Raw genomic sequence first — 27,607 nt, 5'->3', positions numbered from 1 at the left:
TCATTGGTTCATCTCGGCTTTGCGACACAGGGTAGAGCATTAAGGAACCACAAAGTGTTAGGGACAATTTCTCATTTCCCTTCAACCTTAGAGACCCCCAGCTCTTTTGCTGGACTTTAAGGACTTTTTCATTTTAACCCTTTGAGTGGGACCTTTTTCTCACTCCCTCGTATGTTTTTGCCTGATTTGGATTCTGTGTTTTCACTGTTTTTGGATTCTGACAAAATCCATAAGCATCTGCTTTTTGTATGGTGACACACTGCACCTTTAGTGCAGTGTCACTGAGTAATCCTTTAGATTTCTCATAAGGTTTAAATACCTTTTCTTGGGTGAACTACAGTTCCCAAGAACAGTAAAGTGAAATTGACTTTACTTACCTTTTCTCTTTGTATGTCCAGCACACCCCATCTTATGTGGAGTGCTGGGGGTTACCTAGTAGCCGCTCGACCTACCTTCTCATGTAAAATTTTGTATGTTACCCTCACTACTTTAAATTGCTGGTGGCAGTGGTTTAATGTTTCTCCCATTGTGCTTCTATACCACAGGCTGAATTCTCAGCTGCAGTATAGCACCCATGGGTGACAATTTTTGTGAAAATGGCCCTGGTCTTTTTTTTCACCATTTTCTGTTTGTGAGGTCTTTCATCAGTTTTACTCTGTGCGTCGAGGCAGAGTTGAGCCCTTTGTTCATTTTGCCTTTGGAGGGCTTTAGCCCTATAGCCGGGCTCTGGCTCCAGTGTGTCTGGAAAGGCAGGATGTAAGGGAGGTTCCCGAAACTCCCCTGTCCTTTGTCTCTAGGAATGCCCAAATGCAACCAGTCCTGATTGGCTGGCTGTCCTTTTAGGACAGCCACCCTACTGGGTGATTGACAGCCTGTGCATAAATGGGAGAAACCTGCTTAAAAGGCGAGGGTTTTGGGACTAGAGGCAGAAGCGACCACTGGGAAGAACACCCGACGAAGAAACTGTGAACGAAGCTTGCTGCATCCTCCTGGACCTTTGAGTTGCCTGGTGAAGCCCTGCTGCTGTGCTGAAACTCTTTTTTCTAATCGACAAGAGAAACTCCAGAAGGGGCGACTTCTTCCCTTGGGTTAGTGGGACCAACTAACCCTGAGATGAACTCCCAGGACCAACTGGACCAACTTCCCTGATTGGCTGTACTTCTTCGCTTCTGCAAGAACCGAGTGCAAGGGGTCGAGAAATGCATAGTCGAGTGCAACATCTGGAATCCGGCCAGATGCTCCAGAAGTCTCCTAAGAACTCTTCAGAAGCAGGATGACCAGAGCTCGAGTCCCCTCACCAGAGTGCAGGACCCAAGGAGTGAAGGAAGCCCAACTGGTATCCCAGATCTGCGGTGGTGCTGTTTGCTAAGCACTGAAACCACGAAGTGCTGCTGAACTGCAAATAGCCCGTAGGTGACGATGACCTCCAAATTGTTTCTGCAGGAGTCCTCCAGACGTCCTCCCTCTTGTCCCCATGACTGAGGCTCAGGAACCCAGGGTCTGCATCGCTGCAACAGGACAGAATCCAGCTTGACCACTCTTCTACAAACCAGAGGTACTCTTTAGACTTGGGGTACTTACCTCAGTGACTTTGAGCTGTGCTTTTCTCAGTTGAGAATTGCAGTGGCTTACCTTAGAGTTGATTCCAACTCTGCTTTTCACTTGTGTAACAACCTGTGACCCCAAGTGATTTCTACTAAACTCTCTAACTTTGTCCAAGACGTTTTATTATCCAAGAAGTGCCTCAGCTCCATAGACTGTGCTCCAATTGACTTTGGCTGGCCTGGCTCCCTGCAGACTCTTCTAGTCTATGACTTTGATATTTCTGTCCCTCATAGGTGGTAACTTGTTTAAGACCGTTATTGCTGGGAAAGGCTTGTCTAGATCGCATTGGAAGATTTAATTATCCTCACCTATACTGAGAACCTGTTTACCCTTTTTCCATCCTTTCTGCAACCTCAGAATCTACAAAGCATAACTAGTGATATATAAATGCCATTACTGTCCTTGTGAATGAAGGCACCTGCAGGAGTCAGAATTGTGTAAAGAGCATATCCAAAGAGTACCCATTAACTAGTGCTGATCCTGAAAAGTATTTTAAAGTATATTTGATTGTTACACATCTTGCCCTTTTTAAAGAATGCTTATTTAAAAATTGATGTTAAATAAATAAATATTTATAACAGAAACCTTGAGTGTAAGTGTTACTTGTTTCTTGTAATGGCAAATTTGATTTGTACAGCTCTACAGCTCACGTGTACCCCTCTTGAGAAAGGCCTGGCTGCTCAGTCACGCTACCAACTAGTGTAGTACAGGCCTATACCATAAGGTGGGTTACATAATACCAAGCAGATAAGTGTTGCATAGTCTCACACAGTGTTACTGCAGCAATTCTTACCTAACACAGACTCAGGTGCACACACTTGGAGCCGTACCTGGAAAGATGCGAGGTAATCCTTCTGCAGTTCATTCAAGGCATCAGAGTCTAGCAATGGACCAAGGTCTTGGGTATCAAATTCCGGCTTCAAGTCAGGATGACCCATGAGGCTTTCACTAAAAAAAATTGAAAATGAAATAAAATGCAAAGGGAACCTTGCCACGTACGAAGTTATAGATAGTAAAGTAAACGTGAGATGATCAGTGTGTTTCAGGTACATTCGCTGACCGCGTCTGCACAAATGCAATTCCACCCATACGGGTGTCGTCATGGCAGAACGGAAAATAAGGATACGGACGAGTGCTGTGTATTGGAACGGACAAGAACCACCTTAACTGGGAGACGACCTTAATGGTCAGGAGGACGGAGATCACACGGCGGACAGGGGAGGAAGAGGAGGGGCTACGGGAGCCCCGGGGAGAAGGCTAGAGAGAAAATAAAGACAGGTTGTCAGTACGTTGGCTCCGTGTCCAGTTCTTCCTTGCACGCGGATTACCAGCTAGGGCCGCTGCTCCGTTATCACATATCCTCAGTGACACAACAATGAGGATCTCAAATCTGAGGCAAATAAACTCTATTTTTCCTCAGTTTGTCATAACGATTCTACGATTGAATATATATAAATATTTGATATGCCATTTGAGCCGAGTTGCACGTGGAACAGCGCCATGCAGTGGCCACCACTGAAAGTTCATCTCCAGTTCAGAGCCACACGAGCAAAGCATTCTGGGTATGCAATGAGTCCACATGCAAGCCTTAAGGAACAGAAAATTGTGTGCGTGTGTTCATAAGGTAAAATCAGCCTGCATGGACTTTCCTGAACATTTTATTTTTAATATCTTTGGAGTGGCTACTTCCATTGAACACCATAGTGCAGAAATCACTGTACCGATTTGCACCAAATAAGAAACAACTTGGTCACAAAGCAGTCATGAATGTTGCGACATCAATAGTTTTGCCAGGTAGGTGTTTTTAGTGTTTCTTTTAATAGTCTGGAAAATAGCCCCTGGAAATACCCTAAAGGCACATGTTCTGTGAAACAACTGGTCGTGTCCTCAGGGAAGAATCACCCGTTCCTTTGGTTCCACCAGGAAGGGGGAGGGAGCCAAGAGCCCATCCCACCCAGCCATTGGCCAAGAGCCCATCGCACCCAGCCATTGGCCAAGAGCCCATCGCACCCAGCCATTGGCCAAGAGCCCATCGCACCCAGCCATTGGCCAAGAGCCCATCGTATCCAGCCATTGGCCAAGAGCCCATCGTATCCAGCCATTGGCCAAGAGCCCATCCCATCCAGCCATTGGCCAAGAGCCCATCCCACCCAGCCATTGGCCAAGAGCCCATCCCACCCAGCCATTGGCCAAGAGCCCATCGTATCCAGCCATTGGCCAAGAGCCCATCGCACCCAGCCATTGGCCAAGAGCCCATCCCACCCAGCCATTGGCCAAGAGCCCATCCCACCCAGCCATTGGCCAAGAGCCCATCCCACCCAGCCATTGGCCAAGAGCCCATCCCACCCAGCCATTGGCCAAGAGCCCATCGTATCCAGCCATTGGCCAAGAGCCCATCGTATCCAGCCATTGGCCAAGAGCCCATCCCACCCAGCCATTGGCCAAGAGCCCATCGCATCCAGCCATTGGCCAAGAGCCCATCGCATCCAGCCATTGGCCAAGAGCCCATCGCACCCAGCCATTGGCCAAGAGCCCATCGCACCCAGCCATTGGCCAAGAGCCCTTCGCACCCAGCCATTGGCCAAGAGCCCTTCGCACCCAGCCATTGGCCAAGAGCCCTTCGCACCCAGCCATTGGCCAAGAGCCCTTCGCACCCAGCCATTGGCCAAGAGCCCTTCGCACCCAGCCATTGGCCAAGAGCCCATCCCACCCAGCCATTGGCCAAGAGCCCATCCCACCCAGCCATTGGCCAAGAGCCCATCCCACCCAGCCATTGGCCAAGAGCCCATCCCACCCAGCCATTGGCCAAGAGCCCATCGTATCCAGCCATTGGCCAAGAGCCCATCGTATCCAGCCATTGGCCAAGAGCCCATCGTATCCAGCCATTGGCCAAGAGCCCATCGTATCCAGCCATTGGCCAAGAGCCCTTCGCACCCAGCCATTGGCCAAGAGCCCTTCGCACCCAGCCATTGGCCAAGAGCCCATCGCACCCAGCCATTGGCCAAGAGCCCATCGCACCCAGCCATTGGCCAAGAGCCCATCGCACCCAGCCATTGGCAGTGCTTTCCCCTTTAAACTGACACATGCGCATGGTGTGCTTTCATCTCCCCAAGTGTAACACAGTGCAGCGGAAGTGCCTTCACTCTGACGAAGAACATGTGAGGTGATGCTGGCCCTGGGGTCAGCATGAGGGGGATCCCCAGGCTACTCCCCGAACCATGCCGCACGTGGAAGGCAGTGGCCGCGCAGCTGCATGCTCGGCTCCTCCTGTACGGGTCCAGCAACAGCTCCAAAATCTATCAAGCAGAAAAGAGGGACCCAATCTTGGCCAGGAAATCCTAGAGAAAGTCAGCCAGCCCTCACTTCTCATAATGCCTCCACTCTCATACAGTTGGGAGAGCACCCCAAGAGCAGGGCCAGACTGTAAGAATCAGGGAGGGGCCTGCCAAAGTGGAGAGACCAGCCCGTCCCACCTCGGAACTAGAAACTGCCCCTCGGAGTGAGACCCACTAGCAAAGTCCCTATGCCTGTGACCTAAAGAGAACTGCAAGTTATTGGGTGGGCTTCTGAAGGCTGTGCTCCAGTAGACACGAGAGACCCACCCAAGCCCAGAGAACTACTGCTCCCAAGTTCCATATACTAAGTGTGCACACCTGAATTCCTTTAACACACACAGCATAGATGGTATGGACAGGGTGTGGCCCACCCAAAGGGAGGGACGAGCCAATCCAAAGCCCCACACCAGGGTTCAAGCCATCATCAAGGGCGGAGCCTAGTAGCCAATCCCTGTCCTAGCTGCCACACCCCAGAGAGAGGATGTAAGGCGGGTTCAAAGCCATATAGAAAGAAGAACACTACTGTCAATGGCTGGTGGAGTTGTAGTGGATGTCTGCAAATGTCTCTATTAACCAAATGACATTCAGACAAAATCAAATTGCAAGGCGGGCACATTTGTCAGCCCTTTTTAACATACAGCGCGCAGAACCTTTATTTCTTTTTAATACTGCCTGCCTTGTTTATTAAAACATTATTACACCCCTTAACCCTTTAACATACACCCCATCATGTCCCTGCCCCTGATTCCAACCTCTCTCATTCTCATCTTAAATTCCCTCAGCACCCAACTGTGCAGCTTTGTCTAACAAAAGGCTTTATGGTGCCCCTTTGGGCCCACAGTAAATAAACCAAATTTCAATACCTTCACCTGCTCAGATTTTAACCCCCCACCCCCTCCCTCCACTCGGTCAATATTCCAAGAGCAGCGGTGCCTCCTCCACATCTTATGAATTAAAAAGTCTTTGGCGCCAGAGAAGAACATTAGGAAACCCGGATCAATGGATCTTGAAGACCCTCTATGGTGCTGCAATACAACATATTACTTGCCATGCTCTGTGTTACAATTTTGGAATAACAATAAAATAAAAGGCAGGATGTAGGTTTTTCCAATGCAGTAGCTTCGTCTGTTGTCACCCCTAGACGGAGCTGTCGCTTTAGGAAGCATAGCAACAATGCCAATTCACATAGCTTCACCTGTGGTCACCACTGGAGGGAGCTGTTGCCTTGGGACATATAGAGAGACAATGCCAATTCACATAGCTTCACCTGTGGTCACCACTGGAGGGAGCTGTTGCCTTGGGATATATAGAGAGACAATGCCAATTCACATAGCTTCACCTGTGGTCACCACTGGAGGGAGCTGTTGCCTTGGGATATATAGTGGTCCAGCTGTATCAATGAAAACCTGCACTTTGGCCTGTGTAGACAGGCCTGTACACTAGTTGTAGAATAAAGCTCTAGAGTGCATGATACAGCTTGGTGCGTTCCATGTTGGCCTCACAGAAGACATGACTTCAACCACAGCTTTAGCTCTCTTGAAATCGCATAAAATAATATTTTCATTCTTACCTGCTGTAAGTATTGGTGACCCAGTCAAGCACAGCATACAGATCGTTCAACTTGAGGCTTTGACTCAAAATGTTGTTCTGGACGTGCCTTGAAGCTGATTGGTGGAAGGCATTCAGGTAAGCAGCACATACATCAAAATCCTTGCTGTAGCAATTTTTCAGCCTCAACTTGATTTTCAGCAAATCCCCAACGATGAGTTGAGCAACATAAGCCAAATGCAGAGCAATGCACGTGTTGTCTCCTGATGGTAGAGTAAGTCTATGAAGTCTTTCTTCCACACTCGCCACCAAAGCTTTCTTCCAATGAGCCCTCCATTCTCTTGGTAATCCAAGCGTGTGGGAAAGACAGGCAGTCTGCGGCTGAGGATCTGTCCATCCACGAGCTTCTTCTTCTCGAATTAAAGTCACAACAGATGTTAATAAATTCTCATCCAAGAGCTCATTTTCAAGGGACTCTTTGATAATCAAACTTATCTGTTGTGAAAGGTACCTGTACAAAAGTTCCACGTCCCGCATACTTTTGTCGTAGTCGGAGCAGGTGTCTCGGTTTTGGTTTAAGTTGCTTTGGTCTAAAAGTTCTTGTTCCATAGCGCTTATGATTGAAAATGCCCGCAGGATTTCCCTTTGCTCGATAAAGTGATGGACTTCTAGCACTAAGGGGAGAAAAGCAAATGACGTTAGCATCTTCATACAGCAAAGAGATCGATGCTATCAAACCCGTGCAAATGTCAGTTGACCGGTTTCAAATGATTTTCACCGGATCCACCTGGCGCTACACGGGTTTCTAGACATTTAATGACCTGCAATGGAAAGCGTTCAATTGAATTCCAGTTGTGCTCTTGACCTGGCTAATGATATCTATTGATTAAATCCCATGCAACACCAGTCCTTTGGTTGTTATTAAGTACTTTACCCCAGGTGTCATTGGGTTACAGGGTTGACCTACCTCTTTGGTCAGATATCGATTAAAGTTGGCATTTTTGTTGAACCACCAAAATTCCCCCTGATTTTTTGCGGCGACGTAAAATAGTCCAGTGTTCATAACCCAGAAATCCAAGCTACATCCAGTATAAAAATGTTTTTTAAAAAAAAGAAATTGGGCTCTTATATTGCGCTTCATGCCGGAGTCCAGTCGCTTTTGAGCCTGTGCTGCTCAGTGTTGTCTTGATTCCAAGAAAAACAGGTTGCCCCTCAGCTATCCTCCCGGTTATTTACAATTGGCAATTACCATTTACAATTGGTCTACTGCAATAACCACCAAATAAGCAGCATTGTGCCAATCCCAAGATGCCGTTCCCTATTCTTCCCTCCACAGCATTAAGCCAACCCATCTTTACCTGGCTGCGTTCCGCATGATATCTCCTCTATACCAGGCAGAACACCCCCATACTCCATTAAGGTGCTGGGACTAAGTACACCAGTTTTAATATCTCCACTCGAATGCCCCACATCCGAGGGCACCTACCCTGCAAGTGAAGTGAGGCCGTGATTATTTGAAGATCCTTTGAGACCTCTATTATGGATACATGAATTGGGATACTTTGAGGGACCATTGCGGAGGAGTTTGAATCCTTAAAATGGATACAGGAATAGGTTATGCCTACATTTGTTGTCTGTTTATGTACATCTTTACTTGGAACAGTGCTTCAAGACCGTATGATACAGCTAGGACGGTACACTGTCCAAGTATGGTATTAGTACTACTAAGGCTTTTTGTTCAGTGAATTTCTTTTGTTATGATGGTGAATGCCTCTGCTTTTTGTGCTTCTCTTAATTCATGTAAATATATTTCTTGTCCCCACTTAAGATCACACCCAGATAGTTGTACTCAGCTACCCACTCTATACCATTCCCAAAACATTTACTTTTCTTTCCTTTTTGTGTGTGACCACACGTCATACATTTTGTCTTGTAGTTATTCAATATAAGCTTGTTCTTCAAAACATACTTGTTTAATTCTTCTGCAAAACGATTTAGTCCCACCAGTGTGCGGTCCAAAAGGACCAGATAGTCTTGTTTTTGAGATGATAATGTACTAAGCCGCAGACATTCCCATGTTTGCTGCAATGATGGTATATAGTCCAATTCCGGAATGCCAGAATTCCAACTCTTCTGAAAGCAGGCCATTTTCAGCCCCCTTCCCTAAATCCTCCCCTCTTGATCGTTGAACACTAAATAGCATTGCACATTTTCTAACCTAATTTTCCTCGCCAAAATCCTAGAGAAGCAGGACACTCTCCAATTTCAGTCCCTCTGTGAAGCCAACAACCTGCTTGATGATAACCCATTCCACTTCCTCTGAGAGACCAGGTCTGTTATAACCTTGGTCTTGGGTGACATGCGTCTCCTTTCAGATGACAACAGTGTCAGCCCTCTCCTTCTTCTCCACCTTTCAGCAGCGTGTATCACCTTTCATCACCCGCCCTTCCTTATGGATCCACTCCCCAGAAATCTATAACCTTGCCCTCTCCTTGGTGGAATCTATCCATTAAGAAAGGTCTCAGACGGTGGTGCTCCCCTACTTTCATGTCAAAGCATCAACCCATCACCAACAAAGGCCCCCCAAGTCTAGTGTCTATCTCATTTCCTCTTCAAAGTCTATTCTTGTCCCCTGCACTCTCTCATTCACACCTTCTGCCTCACGTTATATTCCTACACTGATGGCACCCAAGTCCTTCTTAAACTGGACAACAGTCCAAACTCTGCAACGCGTGGCATGTCTGCTGTCTGGGACTGCGTGCACGATAAGTGGTCCACCTCAACAATGTCAGAATGAGCCTACCTGCTCCTTTCTCCTGGACCTGGCCCTTCCTCCACACAACCAATCCAAAGCGTGGATATTGTTTTTGATGACATGTCTCTTGTACCCCATTTCAATGATGCAGTCAGTACCTGCTTCCTCCTCCACCACATCCTCAAGTCAACCCTCCTCGATCCAGCATAAGGTTCCACCATCAACTCTCTCATCTCCTCCAAACACTGCTTACCTCGGCCTAAAGGTCTACCTGAGCTGTCAAAGACAAGCATTTCAGGTCATAAAGGTGCCAGGGGAAGGCTGCTCACAGCAGAGGCCCTTCATGGAATGCAGCCTTGGGTGAACCGCTGCAGTTGCCTGCCAGGGTCACACATAGGCGCCACGCAGCAGCTGCTCCACAACCATTTTGGGCCCATAGGGATAGGAGTGGGTTACAGTGAGTGAGATGTCCAAGAAGGCACTCTGCCTTCACCAAGAGACTGCTATGGTAAGGGCGGGACGCATGGAAGAGTGGCGTTGATGGCGGGCACAGGAACGGAGGGTTTCCTCATGCTCAACAGGGAGACAAGGCTGGCACCAGTGGGCTCCATAAATAATTGGGAGCAATGGAAATTGGGATGCTAGGGGGTTGGTTATATATGGAGGGATTGTTGGTTTCAGAAGAGGAAGTGTATTGGGTGGAAGGGAGGTCGATTTGGTATAGCCTATAAAGGCTTTATAGACCTCGTCTTCCTTGTCCCTTTCTCCTGTATAATACCGCGTCTCACCTGGGGTATCCCCTCCAATTATGACCCTGGGTTCTCCTACCCAGGTGATCATCCCTCACTCGTCCACCCCCCGGGTTGGGATCTGAGAGCGCCAGCCCTTCCCTGGACACCTTCATAAAGGATTCTCAAGGTCTCATTGGGAGAATAACCTCAGGTTTCCCAAAGATCCCTGTCATTTATTTGAGATTAAAGACAGTAAACGTTGCCCCAAGGCCGAGTCTTCCGCTCTTGCGGTGGGGAGTCTTTGATGGGCCCAAGAAACTCTGCTAGTAATTGGGATGACTACTTTGGTGACCCTGCCGCCAATCACAACAGGTCCCTTATGAGTCATACAGGGGCCAGGCCCTCCTCGATCGGTCTACCTCAGCACCCCTAACCAGCACTTGCCATCAGGCACCCTTTCCTGACTAGCCTGAATCTGGTCCACCCCCCTCCTCGCACTAGTTTTCCCTCTCCACTTCCTTCCACTTGCACGTGCCCTTGCTCTTCCGGGGCTCCCCTTAGTACTTGCTCAGCCCCTTGGGTCCTGCCTCCTGCACCCCCCCCTCCCCTGCCCTTCCGCCTCGCCTTTTACTCTCCCCTTGGCGTTTTGTCACTGCACTTGCACGGTCAGAATGCCACATGGCCTAGTAGGGCCAGTACTGTTGTTTTTTTCCTCTGTTCCCCTCTCCCCTTTTTCTGTCTTGTGTCACCTGGAAACACTTGTGTAGAGGTGTGATACAATTGTCCAATAAATAAATAAAACAAAAATAAAGCGACTGCCATGTAGGTGCAGTCCCATTCGGATATTTGTGTTATATATATATATATATATATATATATATATATATATATGACACCGGGTTTATTTTTGGTAATATCCAATGTTTTTGTCTAAAAACGTTGGTCAATTTGAAATAAAGAGAAAAATTTGAAAACATATACTAAAAAGGAGTTTTAAAAGAAAGGCTCAGATTCTGGAAATAGGCTACTGGCATATATATAATAGCTACTGTGTGCAGAAATATAGCCCTAATGGGTTTAAGAGACTGAGAGAGGGGTCATGAGAGGGGGGAATAAGGACCCACCTTCAAGCTATTCCTCCAGGTGAAGCTGAGGGATATATGTTGGTGAAAGGCCGATATCCTGACCTCCTCTAAGGCTCTTAGCACCTGGGTTTGTGGAACTAAAAAGCAAGTGAACGATTTTTAGGCTGACGCTCAAGTCAGAATGTTCAAAATGAGCTCTAACCCACAGATCTCAGACTACCATCTGGATGATTGCTGCAAGAATCCCAGGCGAGGTGAGATTCCCTGGCCCCCTCCACCATAGTCTGCCCCCCAAAAAAGTAATTTTGAGCTTTAAAAGCACGTAATGCGCACTTGGCGCATGGATCCCCCCTCTCCAAGCCTGCCCGCTTCCTGGTGTGCTTCTGCGCGCCTCCCAGACTTCACTCCCAATGTGATTGGCCCATACAAACCATGGCAAACACAGGCATAAAGACCTGTTGCCCGGGCCACAGCCACGCCATGGCTGCAAGAATACCTGGCAAGGTGAGATCCTCTGGCCCCCATCCACCATAGTCTGCCCCCCAAAAAAGTAATATTGTGCTATAAAAGCACATAATGCACACTCAGCATGTGGATTCCCCCTCCAAGACTGCCCGCTTCCTGGTGTGCTTCTGCCCGCCTCCCAGACCTCCCTCCCAACGTGATTGGTCTATTACACCCTCATAATGACACCCCATGGCAGCCCTATGCCCGGCAGCCCACGCGGCTAAGGGCCCTGAGGCAAAGGGCGCCTCCAGATAGTGTCTACAGGTGTCATCAGGGGAATCCAGCCATCAACAGACAGCAACTAAAAGAAGTAAGTGAGACATGGGTGGGGAGTAAAGCAATCCCTCTACTCCAGAAAGCCCTGCCACTCTACACTAACTTACCAAAACATAGACTGCCAGGCGAAAATCACTCACAACACTCATACTTAGATAGAATTGTGACGATCAGCCTACGTCTATTCGAGACAGGATTGTAATTTGTGCCTTGCGTCGCATCTAGAGTCTCGACAATTACATAGAATTTTCAAGGTTAGTAAGTACCACATTAGATAGAATTGTGAACATTGGCTGGCGCTGGACCCAGACAGAATTGTGAATGATAGCAAGTACCACACCTGGAGGGAATCGTGAACATTAGCCTGCGTCACATCTAGATATGATTGTGAATATCAGCATGTGCCAAACTTAGATAGAATTGTGAATGATAGCATCTGCCACACTTAGATGAGATTGTGAACAATAGCCTGCATCACAACTAGATGGGATTGTGAATGTTGGCCAGTGCCACATCTAGATAGAATAGCAATTGTCAGCCAGTGCCATGTCTAGACAGCATTGGGAATACTATCGAGGCCAGATTTAGTTAGAATTGTGAATACTACCTTGCTTCACATATAGACAGGATTTTGGAAGGTGGGCCAGTGCCGCATTTGGATACAGTTGTGAATATTGGTGGGCGTCACATATAGAAAGGATTGTGAATATCAGCCAGTACCAGAGTTAGATAGAAATGCAGAGATATTCACGCGCCACATTTAGAAAGAACAAGAAGAAAATGTAGCACATCATTCTAGACAGTGATGCCAATTACCAACCCACTAACAATTTCACCCCTCTGCAAACACCTCTCAAAATCTAACCAAACCCAACCACAACCCTAAAGCACAACAAACCGCACAAACTTCACTACTCGCAACAACAAAACAAACCACACATAGACTCGCACAACAGCACACGGCAGCTACCAACTGGAAAACACCCCAAGTCCAGCAAATGGTGTTAACCGGGTTTAGACTGCCAACAGCACATCACTGCTCTCTTGAGCCTTTCCTACAAAATAATGCAACATATTACTTCATCAGGAAGTTCCTCTGTGGAAACTCCCTTATTTTCCTTTGGGAAGGTGCTCAAATAAATACAGGTGCGCTTTGTTTGTGTATTTGCAGAGGAAGCTGTAAGAGGAGACTTTTTCATATTAATATTTTTTTTACAACAAGCGGTGCATGTCTGAATGCAATTTATTGAGAGCGGTGGCGTTTAGTAATTTCAACGTGTGCCGCTAATGGGCAGACTTTTAGACAAAGTTTATAGGGTGTAAATGGAGCAATACATCTGAACTATTGAGTGCTTTGGCCTCGGGCACTATTTATTTTGCAGGCTGCCTGGCGTTATTTATGAGACCCCATTTCTTTTATTTGTTTGCAGGGTACACTGTGCCGTGCAGTGGGCCGCCACTGCGGCCAAGTGATGGGCCGCGCCCACTGGGCCGGCCCCTGCCCCAACCCTTGCCTCTTAGAGCAGAGCTCGAGCCAAGTCAAAAGGACGGCTCTGTGGATCTTGGAACCCAAGACCATATACCTGGTCCCTCGCCATGCCCCCGACAGCACAAAAGCCCCACCCTCAATCTTTCCTTCGTTTTACCTGAACTTTCTACCCTCAATGAGCCAAATGTGCCATTGGTAATAATGCCTGCTGTGGCTTGCCTCGGGGCACCGGGGACAGCCAGACAGTTGCTGTGGGTGCACACAGCACGAGCTGATCTTGCTACGTTCACGCGGCCCCACAGAGCGCTCAGTTCCATGATCACAAGGAGTAGACACACACACGGCCGTGAGCACACAGTGTTGCACACAATGAAGGGAGTCCGACACCGAGTTGCCACTCATGGGGTCTGCCGCCGTACTGCCGCATGTGCCAGCAAGAGGCTCGCTTTATTAAGGGTATGTCATGACGTAATCATGGCTGGGGCGCTTAAAGAGGACACCACCACAATGCCCACCCCCTCTCGGGCCATTACCAGGTTATAACGTCCCACAGCCCTCATTAAAGGCCCAAATGAACATTGCCACTGCATAGCAGACCTCCAACTGCAGCATTGGTGCTCCAATATATGTAGAGATGGGCGAGACCCGGCAGGGCTCTGGCCTGAACCCCGTCTCGGGACAGTGCCTGCCCAAAGCAGGTGCTGGCCAAGAGCCCCACCGGGTGCTCGCTCACTCTTTCTACTGAAATGAAAAAACGTGCTCGCGTTTGCCTTTATTCCAGCCGCCTGACGCGAGCTTACCCTACCTGGGAGAGCCCGTCCTTCTCCACCACTCTCCTGGCTTCTGTAGGGGAGGAGGCAGGGTCTTCCCACCCCTAAGCAATACCGAATAAGACACAAACGTTAAAAGACACATTCGGGGAGCACACAAAGGGGGGTGAACGATCACTGTAATGCATGCATTAAAAGCTACAGAAGAAACACAAATGCGAACGCCATCTGAGACAAATGACAGCCATCCTGGAACGTAGGCCCAATCGCGGCAAACAGTATTAGGTGCTCAAACGTTAGGTCCCTCGCACGAACTCAAACAAACTCACACCCTGGCCCGGTCCCACACTACCCATGAAATCCTCCATTCTTACAAACAGTTACAGGCCCTCGCATGCAGGAAAGAATGCACCCTGCAAGGTCATGAGACGGGAGCAGCGTGCCTCTCTGCAGTACCATACCATGAAGCAGATAGGAAGGCCCCTGCCCCCAATGATCCCTGCACAAGAAATACAGTTTGCAATGCTTTCATCCCGAGACCCCTGCATGCCATAGCACAACCTAAACCCAGATCACCGAGCATAAAACATTTACACCCCTCAATCGATCCCTAAGATCAGAAGGCAAGGCTATCACACCTTCAGAAATGGGTCACATGATTTGTGCAGTGAGGTGCAGAGTAACAAATGAATTATCGCCTAAATCTAAGGTGGAGGACCTTGGGAGTTGCTGAGCTGCCTGAGAATGAGTGAAGCATGTGAGTTAGTGTGACCTCGGCTTTCCTGCAGTCCATTGGTGTGTGTGCCAGGTGTTTGCCACAATGATGAGGTAACACTGCGGAGCAGAGTAGCCAATTAGTGTTAGGCTAGCCTCACCATGGACGAGCCCAGCAGCATCCACGCAGATGAAGATGGACAGATGAAGATGGCATGACATTCCATATGAGCAGACCCTATATGGGTAGTGCCCATCCAATTGGGATGGTAGAATTGTTCTGCATAGTATGACGTCACGAGTGATGCGGTCTGTAGTTATATGGTACTGCACGTGCTCCCGGGGACCAGAACAATCTCGTGCAGCAGAGTCCTTAGCTGATGTTTTTTCTGTTTGTGGAAATAAACACTTGTTACATTTGCAAGGGTATCTTGGGCCGTCTTCCCTAGCGGGTTGTATTTTTTCTGGTGCAAGTGCGTTTCCTGCATCCAGTAGCTGTTTGCCTCTTCTGCAACGGCATCTCTCCGCACAGCTATTTTACCACGGCTGCACTGTGCTGCTGTGGAGCCGCAGTCCACATTCTGTCCTTGTTTCTTAGGTTATTCTCAATGTTGAAAACCTTTCATTAGTGACTTAGAGCAACTTTATTGTTTTGCAGGGCAAAATAGTAGAGACACCATGGATATAACATCTTTTAATAGGCGCTTTGTGTTGCTCACTTTAACAACCAACGAGTTGCAAGGTAACTGGTGCTTTGCGGGGTCTTTGAGTTGGAAATGTTCCATCATGCACGTGAAGGGCTCTGGCACTGATAAAAGAAATGTGTTTGCAGCCTTAGTACCTTAACAACCTGCAGAGCCACGGACACTGCGTGTGTGTGTGTCAGCAAAGCTGTGACTTGGGAAAATGGCAGTGCTTGAAGGTCCGGCCTGAGTGGATTCTATAACTGGCTCAGGAGACAGAGAAAGAGTCCAGGACACGTTTCTTGAGCCTTTAAACTAAAGATACGCTCTGTAAAAATTAAAAGAACTGGTGGTACGGCGTACCAATGACTTAAACTACACTTCCATCTATGAATGTCTCTGAATTGCTGCCCCCTCTCCCACTTTTTGCAGGCACTCAGGCTTCATTAACACGGTCCATGAAAATGGAGTGAAGGCACAAAATACAAGTCCTGCAAACGCACTTACTAACAGTTATGGCCACCATCAGTTTATTTATGAACTCGATACTAAAGAATAACATGGAGTTTCCTAATTCTATAGCATAGCTGGTAAGACAGCTCAGCGGGTTGAGCGCTCGCTGCTGCGATCTGCGTTTGATATACAGGTTCTCATCCCAACAAGACTAACTCAGCCTTTCATCCTTCCGAGGTAGATAAATGGGCACAAACTTCAGCACATATTTTCGACATGCAAATATGCTGTACGCACAGCGCTTTGGAGACAGCCTTTTGTGCAGCCATTTCCCAGGCTCGGCCCGTGTTGGGCTCCTAGAGCCAGGCCTGAACCCCAGGCTCTACCCATGAAATCTCTGGCTCCCCCACCTCTAAATACATGTGTGGGGCAAAAATGATACGCTAATGTGTTGCTAGCTGGGCGTGAATATCACCGGCAAATTCTCAACGTGGTCTGCACGCTCCCCTTTATGTATTTTTGCCTTAATGCCAAGTTACTGGTTGAATGCTAATGACACCATTTAGAATCTCTTATCTGGCTTAAATCGCCAACATGTTCCTTTATCCTTTTGCACTTTCATAGCAAGCTACTTCCTTTCCCGGGGTGCTCTCAAAGCTGAAATGTGACAGTTTAAGGTGCACTTTTTGATGGCGTCTTGACAGGCGCTGCCTAGTCCCCGAGGATGGCTAGCCAATCAGCGTTAAGGTGCACGTTTTGCCAGCCTCTTGACAGGCTCAACGGTGCGTCCCTGAGGCCGGCCAGCCAATCAGCGCTCAGGCCATCCGTTATCTCGTCTCCACACCGGCGGAGCAGACGGGAACCTGTCTGCCATCTTGCCCTGGGATATGACACTGGAGATAATTGCTTTGTGAAACTATTGATCCGCGCCATGTCCCTGCCTGCCTGCTCAGCCAACTCCCGTGTCTTGTCCGTTATGGAACTCATTTCTAGAACCTTCCTGTAAAAACAATGAAACTATTCAGAACGTTAGCACGCGTTGACGTCATTACGTTGACCTGTATTAGTCCATTATAAAGCAATGTACTTTGTAAATAAAGGGAACACTACCCTATGTTTCGCATTAAATGAATATATAAAAAATAATGGACCCCAAATGTAATGTATACATATTTTAATGCCCCTGAGGTACTGAGCAGCAAAAGTCCAAGGCAATTTAATATTAATATGAGGGACTTGATGCAGCAGGGTGTTGACTTTTGGTTTTCCAGGTGGGGGCTCGAGGGTCGGGGGAGGGAATGGGCGGCGGATTAGTCCCATTGCAACGTATAGGAACTTTCACAAAATTGGCCTTTCCTTGGCGCGGGGAGTGGTGGGGGGGCTCGGGCCCTGGAGCACCTGCGGTGCCCCTTATTTGGTGTAATACAAAACCACCCATTCCTATTCTTCTGAAATAGTCACTAGGTGCTTTGACAAAAGTAAAAATGTTGCAGTTTCGAGAATGACAGGCCTTTTTTGGGGGGGGGGGGGGGAGTGCAGATGTTTGTGAATTAATGCACCTGAGACCTTCTCCCCACAGCTGAGGATGTGTTTACAGGGCTTGCTGCTGCTGTCTACCATGATTTGGCGTGCTGTCAAAAAGCATTTCCTAGCAACGCAAGCAGAGGGCTATAATATAGCCAGACAGTTCTGATCATGTCACAAATAGAGCATTACAGTATGATAGGCCAGTTATTATTTCTAAGAAATCATAAACGGCCCAGAGTATTCTCAAATAATGCACTGGGCGCACAACACTAACGTAGGACTCGCTTGTGTCATGTCGCCCCCCGCAGCAGTATCCAGCTGTGAGTCGACGCGAATAAATGAAGACACAGGGCCACGGATTGAGGACAGCTTTACTATATTTTCTGCACGCAAAGAATGCCCTCAAGCATCCAGCCTACAGCGGGTGCGCTACAACGCATGGTACTCTTGTTCAGCGGAGAATTGCCTAGCATTTCAGTGCTGGACTGCCCCAGGGCAAGACAAAGACTGATATGTTTGGGATATTTCTTCTCTGTGAAAGATAGTGAGCTAAAGACTCTGGGTAAGGCTCTTGTAACCAGGACTCATGTCTGGCAGAGTCTCCCAGGACCCCCCTTGTTATCTCCTAGAGGCCATCAGCATTAGTGACGTCAAGAGCCTAGCTCCATTAACTGTGTCCCCGCCAGACACGACATCTTCCCTCCACGTCAAAATCAACAAAATGTTCACTGACAGTTCTTTGCAATGAGACGTAGTGGACGCATGAGACATCTCCCACATCTCGTGCTAGTCTTGCTTCACTTTCTTGTTCCACTCCATCACCCCCTGGCACAGGCACTTCGCTTTCTTCCTCCTTACTGTGCTGCTCGCCTTCTTCGAACAACTTGAAGTGCAACACGTTTCTTGTGATGACCTTGTGTGGCGATCTGGCAGTGATCATTGGATCCTTAACGTGAGGGATTACCAGGGGTGCGGGATCAAACTCACAGTCCGTTTTCCTGCTTTGCCTCTGGCACGCCAGTATTTTGTTGCCGCACTGAAGATTTGACGTGGCGGCATGACGCTGGGTGTCAGCGTATTCCTTCATGGTCCTTTTTTTCTGCATCCACTAGTCGTAGCTCACCTTCTCCTCTCACCGGCACAGCCGCATTGTTTGGCAATCTGGTTTGTGTCCTTGGGCCAAACATTAGTTTCGATGGGCATCGTCCTGTCGTCCCATGTGGGGAGTTCCTGTAGTCTCTCAATATGTTGCAAACAGCCTGGTTGATTGACATGGAGCATAGTTCATTTTGCTGCAGTACCTTCTTTAGGTTCCCCAGGAACCCCTGTACCATGCTGTTTGCTGGAGGCCATACCGGCATGATCTTCCTGTGTTGTATACCCATGTGTTCCACGAATAGAGCAAACTCGAAGCTGCTGAATGGGGGTCCGTTGTCCGACTTAAACAGCTCCTGAATGCCTCATGCTGAAAATATGTTATCCTGCTTGGGTATTACTGAACTGGTTGCGGTGGAGGTCAGCAAGTAGACAAGAGGGAGTTGTGAGAATTCGTCCATTACAACCATCCAGTATTTGTTTTTGCCAAATGGCCAGACAAAGTCAATGGTGAGAAACATCCAGGGTCATTCTGGCAGTTCAGACATTAGAAGTGGTTCAGGAGGGTCTGCTCTCGAAGTGCTTTCACAAATGTAGCATGTGTTGACAACGCGTTCCACCATCTGGGAACCACATGGTGTCCCTAATCTGTCATTTAGCGGTTCTGTGCCCTTCATGAGCTAAATTGACGATCTGTTCTCGCAGGCTCTAGGGGATGACTATGCGATGTCCTTGCATCACCAGCCCATCGGCTGATATCAACAGCTCCCTATGTATCCGCTTGAATGCAGCTAGTTCTGGGGTATTACTGAACTCTACTTCTCTCCACCTCCCAGAACTGATAAGGTCCTGTGGTTTACATAGCAGCCCATCCTGCCGAGTGTGTTCTCTTAGTGTTTTGGCTGCGACTACTTCTTGAGTTCCTTGTTGTGTGAGAAAGTTGACGTATTCTTCTGCCATCAATGTTTCTGGAGTGTTGTCGGGCAACGGATGACGTGGCTTGTGTATTATGGTAAAATCAAAGACCTGTAAGCGAAGACCCCATCTTTTTATGCAAGCAAGTATTTTGCAATGCCGATTTCCACAGATCACTACTAGCGCTTGATGATCTGTGACGACAGTGAACGCCTTCCCCAAGAGAAACATTTGAAAGTGCTCACAGGCCCACACGACTGCTAGCCCTTCCTTTTCTGGCTGCGAGTTTTTCATTTCCACGACTGACAGTTTTTTGCTGGCATATGCAACCACCTGTCTCAGCGTTTCTCGTCCTGGTCGATGCTGTGCCAGAATGGCGCCTAATCCTACCGGACTAGCATCCACTGTCAATTCTGTACCTAGCTCAGGATTGAAATAGGCTATGTGTTCCGCAGATGTTATGTCCTGCTTGATTGGCCTGAATACTTCCTGACACTCTGAGGTCCACTGAAGAGCACCTTCTTGTTTGATAAGTTCTCCGATTGAGGTGCGGACAGTGGCAAAATCACGTAGCTACCTGCTGCAATAGCTTGCCATTCCTAGAAATGATCTGACATTGCTGACGTCTTCCGGTGGCGAGATTCTCGTTAAGCCAGCAACCTTGCTTGTGTCCAGACTCATCCTTTTTTGTGAGAATACATGCCTGAAAAATTGGAGGTGTTCCTTGCGGAACACGCATTTCTCGCGATTTAGAGTCAGCCCCGCTTCCATCAGTGCAGTGGATACTTTGTGTAGCGCATCATCATGTTCTTCCATAGTAGTTCCAAATATCAGGATGTCATCACAGTAATTGAAACACTTTTTAACGTGTCGAATGACCCTGCGTATGCTCTCCTGGAATATCTCTGCCGACGATGAGATTCCAAAACTGAGCCTTTCATATTTGAAGAGCCCAACGTGTGTGGCGAAAGTAGTAATGTATCTCGACTGCTCATCTATCTTTATCTGGTGGTATCCCTTGTTGAGATCGAGTTTTGAGAAGATCGGGATCTGTTCAATAGGCTGATCATGTCATCCAGGTGCATTCTGGGATGCCTCTCGCGTCCAATTGCCCCGTTTGCCTGTCTCATGTCGACACATATGCGTATTACACCAGGTGTGTCCCTTTTTGGAACTGCTTCTTTTTGGAACACTCATGGAGTAGGGCCGCTGGCAGGCTCAATTATGTGCTGTTCGAGGAGGCTGTGTATTTCTTTCTCCACCTGTGCTTGGAGGTGAAATGGTATCCTCCTGGGTTGCTGAGCACCTGGAGTGACCGATTCATCAATGTGTAATATTATGGGATCACCTGTGAGGCACCCCAGGCCAGTAAACAATGATATTTATAGTGGAAGCAAAGAAAACATTTTATAACACCAGGATACTAAATGCTAATTCTGAGGTAAAAGAGCTCTTTAACATACTCAAAGAGCAAGAAATCACTGGCTCCCCTACTATTGACCAACTGATTAAGGATGCCTCTTGGTGTCAGGGTATATAGGACACCATGATTAATACATTGACAGGCATTAGAAGTGACACAAAGCACAAGAAAGAGGCCTTTCTTGATGAGCCCAAGGACACTGGGTTATTCACTCGAAATCCTTCCATTCCTCAATTCAACTTTTCACCTATTTCTGAGAAGGAGCGCTCTGCAGTCATTGTCAATTAAAAACTACATGCTGCAAAGGGGATCCATGCTCAGCTATTGTTATTAAAACCTGCCCCCCTGTCTTGTTAACAGCCAGAGTATAAACAGAGAGGAACTCCAACACCTCGGGAACACAATGGAGAGCAAAACTAACATATAACAAAGGGTGTTCCCGAACAAAGTTAAGTTGTACTGTGATTTAGGAAGCTGTCAGTGCATATTCAACTGATAGCTGAAACAAACAAATTATTCAGTTACACATATATGTTTTTCACCAGTCAAATAACCTCAGTTGTGCCTATTGTTGGTAGCACATATATTACGCCATTCAAAACAGTATGTAAAGAAAATATATATGTTTTCATTTGAAATGAGGACACTTGTTGGCTTCATACATGAGAAATATTTACAAAAATAAGTAAACATATATAGATCAATCTGCAAATATAAACAAAATACATACAGTTTTGTAGGAAAAGGGGAAAAGACTCAACGAAAGGGGAAAAGGATAAACAGACGAAGATTGCAACAAAAACAATTGGTTAAACAAAAAACATTTGTTCTATTAGAGGTCTTTATCCAACCAAATTGCACAGGGAACAAAAGTATTAGTCCATGCAATAGTTTGTATTAAGTCAAAAAAGGATGCAGACTATAGCTGACTGGCCCTTACTATCTCAGAGGTATAATTTATAAACTTAGCTGTAACCGAGCTGACAAATCAATAATGCTCTTTTTCATAAAGAGGAAAATAAAACATTATGCAACAGGCAAAAATACTGTGCATTGAGCCTTACTCAGGCAAAGGTACAAAAAGGTACAAAAGGTACAAAAAACAAAACACAAAAACTTTTTTTGTGTAACTAACTAAGAGTAATGCACATAATTGCTTTTAGTATGACAAAAAACCTGGAAGGTTATGTCACAGGCTGAAATGATGTGCTGCCCCTTCCGCTGGAAAGCGTGAGTGGCCGCGTCCTCTGGTCACCGGTGCCTAGACACCAATAGCCAGGGCGTGGCTAAGTTGGCGTTTCGGTGGTATGTAGACAAATGAAGACCACCTTCTTCAGGTAATTCGATCTTTAAATTCACCCTTTACAAAAGCAATCAAATGTAACCCCATCATATTGGGTCATCTCAAAAGCCATATGCAAATTTGTTAACGCCTCATTTGCCAAAGGTCTCGTGCCTGCAGACTTTGACCAGGCCTGGGTTACGCCCATTTTGAAAAACCCTGGTCTTCCTCAGGACGTTCCTCTCAACTACAGACCTATCACTAACGCCCCTTTCTTGCTGAAAATTCTCTGTAGGGTTGTGTACAGTCAAATTGCTCCTCATTTAAATAACTTTACTGTGCTTAATCTGCATCAATCCAGTTTCAGAGCCGACTTTGGCACGGAAACAGCACTACTTGAGCTTAAATATAAGCTACTGGAGCGTATGGACAAGGGCTCGGCTTCCATGCTCATTCTTTTGGATCTCTCGGCCGCGTTTGACCTGGTCGACCATGACTTATTGGTCACCAGGTTGGAGGCAGTTGCTACATTTTCCCCAGCAGCATTACGCTGAACTGCATCTTTCCTTAAGAATAGATATAGTAGATTTTTCTCAGATGATGCAGAGGCCGTCCCGGTTGACTTTTGTGTGCCGCAGGGAGCCTGCATTTCGCCATGTCTCTACAATATTTCTACGGTGCCCTTCTTCACTTTGTTGGAACAAGAGGGCAACTTGTTTACCAACCACACTGACGACACCCAGTGTGTCGTCCGGATGACAGGTAATTTCATTAATGATGAGGCTGAATTGAATAGAGTATTTTCCATCATTGAAAATTGGATGATCGAGAATAATCAGGCTCTGACCAAAGGAAGACCAAACTGCTTATTGTGGGCTCCTGGGCGACCTGCTCCAAACTGGGTTCTTCGTACACGTGTTTCCACCTCAGTGATGTTCAAATATTTCCCCTAAAGAAAGTAAAAACACTGGGTGTGGTACTCGATGAGCAACTCAACTTGAAGACTCATGTGGGGAGCTCTGCGTCGTCAGCCGGTTAATACATGAAAGTTTTATCCCATCTTGGGCCCTTTCTCAGTCAGGCCAATGCCGAAACTATAGCCAGAGCAATGATCGGTGCAAAATGGACTACTGTTGCATCCTACTGGCAGGCATTAGTAAAACAGAGTTAAAAAGACTCCAGGTGATCCAGAATGGGGCCGTAAGGGTAGTAATGGGGCTCTCTCTTGTCGGGACCATGTGTCTGCTGCAAGAAGAGGGCTTCATTGGCTCCCCGTGGTGGCACGGGTGCACCATCGTATTTTAGTCACCACCTTCAAGTGCACACAGGGCATCATGCCCAGCTACTTGCAACATTTCATAACTGAGAAAACACAAAGCAGATCACTTAGATCTGCTAACCAGATATTTCTCGCTATTCCCAGCTGTCGAACCAGAAAGGCTGAAAGAGGTGCCTTCTACATCCTAGCACGCAAGGCATGGAACCATCTCCCCATGGATCTTAGATGCCAGCCTAATCTGGCCTCTTTCAAAAAGAAACTGAAAACCTGGTTGTTCGCATAAGACTTTCTCCTAGCCCTCGACGTCCCATGTTCTTGATGGCTCTGCCTGCACATTTGTTTTTTTGTTTGTCAGCGCCTTAATGCCTCCGGGTCCAAGGTTTGCGCTATATAAATATTTTAAAGTAAAGTAAGATGATGGGAAGGTCTGTGTGATGGAGTCATCTTGCCGCATGTGATAGGTTACCGCTCCATTTTGATGGCGGTAGGTTGACCCAATAGGTTGCTTCCGGGGACTTCACCCTGTATGACATGTAGCTTTGCATCCACGTGTCTGCCCTTGTACCAGAGAGTTGTGGAGAATTTCCTGTGATTGCGTACAGGGCCCTTTGCTCCCCACTGGAATATCTTCAGTTTAGAGGGAACCAGGCATGGGGGGGTCAACATTTTCTGATACTCAGATATGCATATAATGTTAAGGGTGGCTCGAGTATGAATCACAAAGTTGGCCAGATGGCTCTCTAGCCTCATGCCAACATCACTCTCGCCCGTTGTCGTTGTTGCCTTCATCATGCATGCATAGTTGCAGGGTTCTCTTTCTGCCACGGGAGAGGGAGACCTTCCTGTGTTTTGACATATATGCCTCACGACATCTCGTCTATTGGTGATGTCTCTCCTCGGCATCGTGTTGCGTGGAGTTGGTTCTTGCCTCACTGCAGAATAAGTGGACCCCCGAGGTCGGGGTGGCGGTGCACTGCACACAATGGCCAAGTGGTTTTCTCACCCACATTTCTATCCAAACGCCAGACATTTCATGAGAAAATGGCAGCCCACACCGATAGCACCTGCTCGTGGAAACATGACTTTGTTAGGTTGTTAGGTTTGTGTTATCGAGTACGTCCTCCTGGTGTCACCTGATATACCTGTTCCTTTGTATGTCCTTTGTCGCTTTCCATTAGAGTCGCTTGCGTGTCAGCACACGCCTCTGTCTTGGCCATCTGGAGAATGGTGGTCAGCAAGAGTGGTCCTCGTAGTAACTTCTTTCTGAAGGATCACAACAAACATCCACCAATGATCCTGAGGCGTATCGCTTCTTCGTTTGAAAACGTATGAAATTCACAATGAGATACCAGCTTGCAGAGCCTAGTCACAAATGTATCCTTGCTCTTACCTGCGAGTTGGCAGGCGGAATTGAAGGTGTGCCTTTCGTGGTTGATGTTTCGTTGTGGATAAAAGTAGACACATAACGGTTTCTTCAGCCCTGTGAACGTTTTCACCTCTTCTGGCGGGAAAGTATCAATGAGATCCACTACGTCATCTCCCATGAGGTTTATGAGCAATCTTCTTGCGAAACGATCAGACGCCTGGTCATCATGAGCCGCTAGATAATTTTCAAAACGTCGTAGCCATCTCTCCCATCTTGGTCCAAGAGACTGTTGATCCTGATTGTCGATTGAAGCAGATCTGAGGAAGGCACTTGTGTCTGGCATCTCGTCATCATGACCATCCCGTTTTTCTTGTCCTCCCTCCGACATTTTTCTGTTATAGTGGAAAGCGTATTTTGTGTAGCGCAATCCCAAAAGCGAGAAGGGAGCGATAGAAGGGAGAAAAAAAATTATATTTTTTTAAAATGTGGAAAAGTGGGAGCTGGTCACCCGAGCTTATCCCATCCTCATCGCCATCGTCCGGTCAGCCCGCGGCAGTACCCAGCTGTGAGCCGACGGGATGCGCCAGCCCAGGATGGGAGAAAAGGCTCAGCTGTAGCAACAGTCCCACCATAACTCTTCCATATATGCCGGCCACCTATGAAGCGTTATGTCGGCCGTATGTTGCTTCCCGAAGCTAAGTTTGCACTCAATCAACACCTAAAATAAGATAACCAAATTCATGTTTATTTTGTGTATAATTTCCAACTTGGAAGAGACAGGTTGGAAGGACATTTTTCTATTTAGATTGATATTTACAAAAACCCGACTCTCTTTGGTAAATCTTCAGAATAGCGCATGGTTTTATTTGAAGGATGCTTTATAGGCGGAGTAGGGAAGATTTTCCCAAGAGTGACGGACTACAAAGGTAGGCGCACCATGAAAGACACAGAACAAGTCAACAAACCCTAAAACGATGGAACATTTCCAAAAGTTTGTATATAAATGAAGAGCTTCCATTGATCGTTATCTGTGGGACGGTAACGGAAGCACAAGAAAAACAGGGTTTTTAGCGTAAGCGTAGTGGGTTCTGTTTCGGCCACAATACGAGTCTCTCTTTGCGCGGGCTTGAAGAGTGTTTCCGCAATAGCTCAATCGCGAAGGTGTGTTAAAGAGCGTTAAGCATCGCTATGGTGTGTCTGAGAGTTGGCAGCACTGAGGGTGTAGGTCTGATGTTTAGTTTTTATTTGATTGTATTTTTCATACCACATTTAATGCCAGACTCCTCCAACTTCTAAGCACTGGATTGGGTACTGAACTCATTTTGTACACACTGAGTTTGGGAGCCTTACCCACCTGGAAGATGAAAACCGGTTGTGAGAGGGGAAAGAGAGCTGTGTGCCCTCGATGTGAGAGTTTGGTCGTTTTGAGGATTGACTTTGCTGTTATACTTCAGCTGTGATACTTCAGAGTAATTGTGATTGCTGTGCTTTGATTTAGGGCTGGGCGATATATTTTGAGTTTTCAGGATATATATCGATATATTTTCAAAACTGATATAGGATGAGACAATATCGTTAACATCGAGATATATATATATATATATATATACACACATTACATATACTACAATGTTTTATTAACATTTTGACACACAGCTGTGTGTACTCCCAAACAGGAAGAGGAACCCTGTACTTGCACTTAATTTTCATCAATTGCTTATAAATAAAGGTGTTACAACGGAGCATTTAACCCAGCTACAACCTCCTCTCATCGACGTCTATTTTTGGACAGATTCTTTATGAAAAATGTTTCACCGAAAAAAAAACATCTAAAAAAATTGGGTGGGAACGGGCACGTAAGGGGTCGGGGGTTAGGAATAGTAAAATAAAACATAGGGGAAAGGGGTTTTGGGGGAGCCCCCCCAAAAAATATTTTTTAGCTGGTTTTTCACAAAAAATTTTTGTAAAACAACCTCTGGAAAAAATAGCTGTCGATGAAATGACATCGAACGCATAAGCAATATCGAGATATATATATTGTATATTGAGATATAGCCCAAAAGTATTGAGTGATGGCTTTTGGTTGATATTGCCCAGCCGTACTTTGATTGTTGTGTTAGTTGTTTGCTTGCTTTATTTCGCTCTGTGGTTTTTGTGATGAGCTTCTTTTAAAACCTTAATTTTACCCATGCTTCAGTTTCTGGGTATGTGGATTTGACAGTCGCTGAGGCAGGAGGGGGAGGGTTTGACCATTTACAAGGTGGCGGTGTTGATGGGGGCTGCAAGTCAGAAGGGGGCGTCGTTCTACTGCTCCGCGCACGGGACTGTGTCGGTGGATACTCCCAGAACCTGACAGTGGATGGCCAGGGACTGTACAGAGAACCTAAATACCTGCTGTAGCTCTCTGCTACCCGGTGCACCAACTTACACAGTGCAACCTGGAGCCCGCGGCTAACTTGGCCCACCCTCTCTCTTTCAGGCCCGCCGGGGACTATCATGGGCATAAATTTAGGGGGGCAGGGGTGTATGTCCCCCCAACTTTCATGGCACACCATTCTGTCCCCATTCATTTGGCTGAGGCCCCTTTTCTTCAGATGTCATGTCCCCCCCAACATTTTCAGCAAAGTTACTCCACTGGGGACTATGCAGACTCCATTGGTGTGGGCTATAATTCCCGGTTTCATAACATGACAAGCAGAGTATTAACGGCCAATAAAACTTCACCTGGAATAACACTTCCTGGGATCCTGTACAGGTGTCTAGTGACCT

At 47.0% G+C, this 27,607-nt stretch overlaps 1 protein-coding gene across 1 annotated transcript in view; it reads right to left on the bottom strand.

Annotated features, from left to right (window-relative positions):
* Nucleotides 1–27,607, bottom strand: part of EXOC3L4 (exocyst complex component 3 like 4) — a 336,215-nt gene that overhangs the window by 243,866 nt on the left and 64,742 nt on the right. The window contains exons 3-4 of the mRNA XM_069638116.1: nucleotides 6,511–7,162; nucleotides 2,436–2,553 (exon numbers count right to left, since the gene is read on the bottom strand). Of these exons, the coding sequence (XP_069494217.1) occupies nucleotides 2,436–2,553; nucleotides 6,511–7,162 (770 nt within the window). The remainder of the gene's footprint in view (nucleotides 1–2,435; nucleotides 2,554–6,510; nucleotides 7,163–27,607) is intronic.

The sequence above is a fragment of the Ambystoma mexicanum genome, chromosome 14, assembly GCF_040938575.1.
Source record: "Ambystoma mexicanum isolate Mex_15411 chromosome 14, UKY_AmexF1_1, whole genome shotgun sequence".
NCBI classification, from domain to species: domain Eukaryota; kingdom Metazoa; phylum Chordata; class Amphibia; order Caudata; family Ambystomatidae; genus Ambystoma; species Ambystoma mexicanum.
The sequence above is the reverse complement of the archived record's forward strand: the minus strand, read 5'-3'. Positions and strand labels throughout refer to the sequence as shown.